General features: G+C 34.6%; 1 protein-coding gene across 1 annotated transcript; it reads right to left on the reverse strand.

Annotated features, from left to right (window-relative positions):
* Window positions 1–919: 919 nt before the first annotated feature.
* On the reverse strand, window positions 920–3,951 carry LOC121315068 (anterior gradient protein 2 homolog). Its single transcript, XM_041248964.1, has 8 exons — window positions 3,881–3,951; window positions 3,171–3,301; window positions 2,656–2,719; window positions 2,406–2,458; window positions 2,055–2,131; window positions 1,742–1,805; window positions 1,419–1,502; window positions 920–1,197 (listed from the first exon to the last, which is right to left on the reverse strand). The coding sequence occupies exons 2-8, from the start codon at window positions 3,289–3,291 to the stop codon at window positions 1,148–1,150; spliced, it is 513 nt and encodes a 170-aa protein (XP_041104898.1). The 5' UTR covers window positions 3,292–3,301; window positions 3,881–3,951; the 3' UTR covers window positions 920–1,147.
* Window positions 3,952–7,679: the final 3,728 nt, after the last annotated feature.

A 7,679-nucleotide genomic window follows, 5' to 3' on the forward strand; every position in this document is an offset into this window, starting at 1 on the left:
GCATCTGCAATGAGTCTGCAACCATTTCTGCGAGACAGCAAACATGTGTAATAATGAGTATCAGTAGCATTTTATAAGATCAGAAAGCAAATGATTTTCTTAGGAGTGAATGAAATATTATTTTAAGAGATTAAGTAAGAACATTTTTAATGAAGTTAAGCTAATTAGCAACGCAGCAGGTGTTATTGTTTAAACTGTATGGAATAGTCAAAAAGCTTTGTGAGTTAAAATCTAAAAGTACATATAATACATTAGCAGGATTGGAAAATATCAAATGTCTAAAACACTGGTAATACCATATGTACAAAGTTTAATTAAAATGTTTATTTTGAATTGAAAGGTTTTTAGCATTGATCTTGAGCCAAAGATAAAATATTCCATAAATCTGGTGATTGTTGATGTGGAGGGTATTATTATGATTATTTATCAATGAAGAGGTTTGTTATTTTTCTGTTGTTGTCACAGGCTGGTATTCATTACAGGACACTTGTCTGATGTTCCATGGCCTTAATGTTCAAAATCTACTTGAAATGTTCAGGTTTTTACTCCTGGACCATTCAACACTATCAGTTAGGGTATGATCAAACAATTAATTAATTTGTGGGAGAATAAGTTTCAGTGCCTTTTCAAGTAAATAAAATGTTTAGATATTTAAGTTGTAATGACAGTAGCCCCACGTGTATCTTGGGACAATCTTGCTGGTTTTTGGTTCTTGGGGCGGCACATTTGTAACCTGTGCAAGAAGAGCAGCTTCTCAAACTGAAATACATTTTTATGGAGTTGCACATGACTGTTGAAGGGACATTTGTTGCCCATTAGTCCCACTCAGACCATTTTCTAACTAAATATTATAATAAAAGTGCTTTTGTGACGTGTTTTAAAAAAAAATCATAGAAAGCAACACATATTATTGAAAACAGCAAACTTTATTAAAAATGATGAACAACTTAATTGCTACAGTACTTTTTTCAAAGACTACAGATAATGAACCACATCAAGCAGTAACCATTCATGTGAAAGTGAATACATATGTAATACACTGATGCTTAAAGTTCAGTAAGCAGTCTAGGCTGGGTGTCTGGTAGACAGAATTGATGGCAGAGGAAATTGTGGGACCACTTAGAAGTTAGACAGCGTCCTCTGGCTCTTACAATTCGGTCTTCAGCAGCTTCTTGGCTTTCTCCATGTTACTAATCACTAATTTAAAAAAAAAAGGTTAAGTGAAAATTAGAATTTGCTTCAGAATTACAGTACAGTAGTTATCCTGGAATATTATACAAATGGAATATCTATATTGTGTACACATAAGCGGTATCACTGTACTGTATGAAGTTTATTATGCTCTCTGCATTGATATCAGTATCACTACTAAGCATGGAATAACTACTATATCACAATTTTTTAATCATTATACTTACACAGATTGATGTCTGCAGGTTCATAGGCATAGAGACGGTTTGCATATCTTCCAGTGATATCAGCCCTGATTGTCAGAGAGGGATCTGCAATAAACCAGAATTATATTATAGGGACTTGAATGGTTGTTAACTAAGACGTAGTCTTTCTGAATGAGCAGCACCCATTGCCCTGTTGTTGTTATTATTTGTTATTAACAGGGATTTGTCTTTTTTCTGTTAGTTTTTTATTTATTTATTTATTTATTTACAATTTTCTCTGTATGTATCATAGCACACCATTTGTTTTTACTGTACGTTTCCTTGTGAAATACCAATTAACTTACCTACAAAGATGATTCTAGGTACATACTGGCCATCTGGGGACAAATGCTTGTCTGTTGTTTCAAACTGAAATTAGATTGAAAAAGCTTGAATCATCACAAGACAGCAAACTCAAAAGGTTCAAAAACACACTGAATAACAGTTTGTGCAACAGGTTAAAATATACAATATATTCATTGCGTACTTTTAACTTGAATGCTTTCATGCTGATTAAATAGAAAGTTTTGCTTTATCCCTGCATATCAGGACTGAGAAAGAACTAACATTTGAAAGTAAATGCTCTTTACTCTTTAAGTAAAAAGGATCTCAACCTACCACAAGGTTCAGGAGAATAAAGTCTTCATCGGCCATCTTCTGAATTTTTCTGTTGCTAGCAAATGCTTGTTTCAGAGCTGTACACAGAGCACAGTGTAGCAAACACAATATCAGTATTTATGTTGTATATAGTCATGCATGATAGTGGTACACTATTAAATGTCATACATAGCGAACATGTCATTTAACAAATAACAGCACAATAATAAAAAATAAAAAAATAATGAACATAGGCTGTTTGAGCTAATGTGTAAAGATGCATGTTTCAAGCACAAATATCAAAGGTCAATTCTCAAACTAATCTGCTTGTATGAAAAACAAAATAACAAATATAAATTGCTGGTGTATTACCTTGACTGTGTGGGCAGTCTTCCAAGTGATGGATAACCATTACAGGTTTGTTGCTGTAAAAGAGAATCATTCAATAATATTGTACACACACACACACATTATGTACATATATAAGACATATATATATAATAGATATTATATATAGATATATATATATATATAGAGTATTATCTCATAAAAAATACTGTATGGTATGACATACTTTAAAATACTGATACTTTTGGTGAAATTGTGATGACAGTATTCTCACCTAGATCTGGCTCTGAACAAAGCTTCTTCATAGGTCTGTGTCCAAGTAAGTTCATCACCCCACCCTGTAATTCAGAGAAACAGTATTCACTTAAAGACATTCTGTTTTTTGCAGGTTTGTATTAAGTGACTTCTTAATTCCTGTAACTCAAATCGCTTGCAAATTCTGAAAACGTTTCTTTATTTAACAAACTGGAAAAAGTGTCAGATCCCAGAAAGAAGGTAGGCCAACACAAACACTATCCAAAATTACCCGCTGAACGATGCTACCATATCAGTACTATATATATATATATATATATATAGTATATAGATCTATATATAATATATCTATATATATATATATATATATATATATATATATATTACTAGTTAGATGTGAGATTAGTATCAAAAGTAAATCATCATATAGTCTGACATTTGTTGATGCTAACTAACTTCTGAAGAAGACAAGTACATGTCAGTGACCTCAGTTAATTTAAGAGTAAAAGAGAGCAAATAGTATGAAATATTTACCTCTGGACAAAGTCTGTGGAAATTTATTTTCCTTTTTGGAAGAACCAGCTTTATCAGGCCTTCCAAAGCTGTAGGAGACAGCCACCAGGACCAAAAGCACTGACATCAATCCTTTCACCATGATTAGTTTTCTGAGCAAAAAAGAAGAATGCAATTGTTATTATTATTATTATTATTATTATTATTATTATTTATTATTATTATTAGTAGTAGTAGTAGTAGTCTTTCCTTGATTCAAACCAGCATTATTTTAATCGATATCCTAAAATGAATTTAATAAAGTGCAGTAACTAGTGTATGCAAGCTAGCTAGCTAGCTCGCTAATGGGTTCAGGAATCTGCCTAGGCTTTACAATTGTACTATTCATAGGGTTATATCGTCTCCTGTGAAATAGCCATCTGCATTTAACTATAGAAGATTCAGTTTAAAAATGTACAGTATATTATGAATTGGTGTTAACAGCGTTTCTACAACCAGAGAATATCACTCAGATCCTTCTGCAGGCATTATTACTATAAGATTCTCAACAATATGAAGATTGTTAAAAGCTATGAAGTGAACGTCTCATAGTAAGCTTATATAACATAATTTATATACAGCAAAAGCAAATCTGTTTTCAATTAAACCTAAACACCAAAAGTTTGAGACTCCAAAGTAAAACGTAGGATCTTATTTCAATGTAGAGTGCCTAAGACAAGGAGGAGTCTTACCTGCTTGCCTGGCTGCACTAATCTTATGTTCAGAAAGATGGTTTCAGGTGTTGATGTTGCTCAGCAGACACAGGCTCTTGGATTTATACACCTGACCTCTCTTTAACTCCACCTTTATACCAACCGGAGGAATGCAGGAAGGCATACATGGTTCCAAAGCTGACATAATGTACATTAATATGATGTGTTACATTAATTGTTGGGTTCATCGGCCACCCCCCATGAAGTTTAACCCTCAAGTTGCAATGTTTACAGTTTGTACAAATGTGTCTTTTTTTAGGTACAATACAGGCACTAATCTAAGTACAGGTAAGCTTAAATCATGCGCTCTGATTCGCCAGCAAGCTGATTAGTCTTTTTGCTATTGGATGAGCATTTGCGAAGGCAAGACATTTTCAGGGAAGGAGTATGTGAACAATAGTCATTGATTACCACCTCAAATAATTCATGTAAGCTGAGGGTTAAACCCTTGTGATATCTCCACCCCAGCTGCATTTGATCAGCTAGTCGGCAGATGCAAAAATATATAAATAATTAAGTACCAAAAGCCCCTGCAAACGAAAAGAACAGATTTCCTGAAGTTTCAATAAAGAATCTGAGTCGACTCCAAAATAAATGTTACTTTAATGAAAATTGAGGTGTGCCTTATACTTGGATATAGTATTCTATATAGTGTTTTAATATCAGTGTAAGCAAAAGATATACATTATACAGGGGATGTACAGTAACCCAGCATAAGAAATTACATTGTAGTATGCAGGAAAGCCCAGTTCCGTTTTTATCCAAGATATTAGATAGTATAAAAAGTGTTATCCCACTGTTCAGAACAGATGGAGGATTGTCTGCTTCTTATCAGAGCTAATTGTTAAAGTAATCAAACATTTACACTCTGATCTCCCCAATTTACACAGGAGTGCACTTGTTTACTTAGCTAATTTCAACATCTACACCCTTTTCCATCACTGTTCTGTATAAATTGCATGTAAACCCCACCCCCACCCCCCCGGCACAAACTTTGATAGGCAGACTCAAAAGAAATCTACTTTCGACAAAGTTCATGATAAATCATATTAATATGCACTTGCTGCAATATCTTTCATATCTAAATTGCATTATTTATGTTTCAAAATAACTACTGTGGAATGTACTCCCCATTATAGTTTGGTCTTATGGCTGTTTTTACTAAATGACTAAATTCCAGTGTGATGACCACCCCTGACATTATACAGTGATCTCAGTATATTATTCATTGGATAAAGTAGACATTTACGATTGCCTAAAGCGATACTAGGGGATATTATATACCATGCTGTAATTGTAAGCTCACTGGTAAAATTTACAATTTTTATTTGAAACATCTTCAGACACCCTCTGCCCTGTTCACTAATTAACTATATTGAATTTCAAATTAGTATCATACAGTATCATGGTGTTGTATCGTCTTGTATGATCACCCAACTTGTGCTAATCTTCTTCTAGCAGGGACTGTATTCTGCACAAGGTGAGACAGAGTAAGGTGCCCTGGTGCTGACGGCAGTACTGATGGATCTGCTGGCAGAGAGAAACAATTATTCTGCAACGAGAACAGTCTGTTGAAATCTCAGCCAACGCTCCTTATCTCATAGAAACTCCCACAGTAAAGAATGGGGATCTTGTATGATTCATCACTATTAGGCTGAAAAGCTTACAGCGTAACAAAGTCATCATTATATTATAGTAGTCCCTTAAGACCTATTTACAAGCCAGTACTGTGGCCTTTTGGTTTGTCCCATGCCATCTTTAATTTGCACAAACTAAGCTGCTTTTCTGTCTCATTCAAGAAAGAAAATGGAGAAAACGTCGACCAATGTACACTAGCTTGTGTCCCGATACTGTTCCAGTACCTGGGTAGTATATTGAATCCAAATAATACTCTGTGATGACTCCCAAAATATCTTTCTTTCAACATGAAGTCACATGCAATACATTGTTATTACTTAAATACAAGTCTAGTCCATACAATATTTACTACAAAGAAAATCATCAGACTTCAAATTTGAAGTAAGCAGATTTAGCTGAGAAGAAATTCTGAAAAGTAATTTACATTTTAAAAGACAAGTTTGGAGTTATTCCTTGATCCAGCTCAAACAAAGACTCCTCACATAAATGACCCTGGAAGCCGGGGATAAGATGACCAGCAGTGAATGCGTACTTTGTTTTGGCCTCTGTCAAGATTGACTTTCGTTCATGGGTTGGAGGCATTCATGAAGCTCATACAATATTATGTTTCTTCTTTATCTTTGCTTTATAGAAATAGTATTCGTGGTTATTAAAAAAAAAAAAAAAATCATGAAATAGAGACTAATGCATGGGGTAGTGTGTGATATGCAAATTCAATGCCCACCCAAGGGGTGGGATAATAATACATAATAATAATCTCTATATAGCACCTTTCATAGTGGACCACCATCACAAAGTGCTTTACATAGGTAGGCTGTGAACTGTACATTATATACAGAGTCAATTACAACAGGACATTGATTTAACAGAATGGAGCACAAGGAGGTTGAGTGACTTGCTCAGGGTCATGCAGGGAGTCATACAGTGGCAGATGTGGGATTTGAACCAGTGACCTACTGGTTACAAGACCTGGATGTTAACCGCTGGAGCACACTGCCTCCTAATGCTACATAAACTCTGAGGGTGAAGCCCAAGCAGTTTATCGAAACATCCCAGCCGAGAGAGCATTACATTCTCATTTATCTCACACACTCTAGATATAATGTATCTTTAAATATAATGTGTCGATTACATAAATACAGCTTGAATTCTAATTATTTCAAAAACAAATGTATTTGGTACTTAATAAGTTAACAAACCTTACGTATGATCTTAAGTGACTTCTCAAATAAGAAAAAAAGTGTTAGTAACGGCCAGCCACTAAGGAGCATTCATCAATACTGTTAGTTTCACAATTATTAGCACCACATTAAACCAATTACACAAACGCCACTCTTTACGCACACTGAAAGCATGTTTTAAAATCTGTGATTGTGTGCAATGTTAAAGCAAGTTCGTCCACAGATTTCCACTTATGTGCAAGTTTTGCCCATACTTTAAACCTAGACACAAAATAACAGAACCTGAAACTTGACCCCATAGTATCTCCCAAAAAGGTTTTCATTGAGAAGTATAAAATACCCAGCTGCCCTCCACAACTAAAGCATGTTCAACAGAATTCTGGACTATTCTAAAGTATATTAAGGTCTTATTTGCTTTCATATGTTCTCGGTAGGCATATTAAGACTTTTTTTTTTTTTATCGTACCAAACACATCCAATCAAACTGAATGTTGAGGTGTCCTTAACTTGTCATTCATTATACCCAACATAGGTTTGCGTTGCCATAGCTCACTGTAAATATTTGCTGCAATCAAGCTGGGTAAGGCTCCTCCTGTTCACACATTTCAAATACCATCTGGGGCACCTGCCCCTCCTTTGGAATACGGATGTGTATGCGTGTTCTTTCACAGGATTTCCTGATTCCTGGAGTGAGGAATGATGCTTAAGGGATGTGCATTGTGATTTGTGTTCTCCACCATAGCAATCCTTAAACTGTGTCCTATGCTAGCAATGAAAATGCAATGAAAATCTTGATAGTAAGGAAAATCATGACATTACAGAGAAGGTAATATTACTGTACTGTAGGTTTTTATTAAAAAAAACAAAAAAAAACAGACCTTATATTGAGTACACTGTAATTTGGATAACCCCACAGTAGAAAGTTTTCCATAGGAAATTACTTTAGAGGGCATGACCAT

This window comes from Polyodon spathula, chromosome 4 (genome assembly GCF_017654505.1).
Source record: "Polyodon spathula isolate WHYD16114869_AA chromosome 4, ASM1765450v1, whole genome shotgun sequence".
Lineage (NCBI taxonomy): Eukaryota > Metazoa > Chordata > Actinopteri > Acipenseriformes > Polyodontidae > Polyodon > Polyodon spathula.

Coding starts and splice junctions, on each gene's coding strand:
- LOC121315068 (XM_041248964.1), bottom strand. CDS start 3,291: ATGGTGAAAGGATTGATGTCAGTGCTTTTGGTCCTGGTGGCTGTCTCC. Junction 2,720..3,170: donor TCCACAGACTTTGTCCAGAG/GTAAATATTTCA, acceptor TCTGAATTACAG/GGTGGGGTGATGAACTTACT. Junction 2,459..2,655: donor TTGTTCAGAGCCAGATCTAG/GTGAGAATACTG, acceptor TCTCTTTTACAG/CAACAAACCTGTAATGGTTA.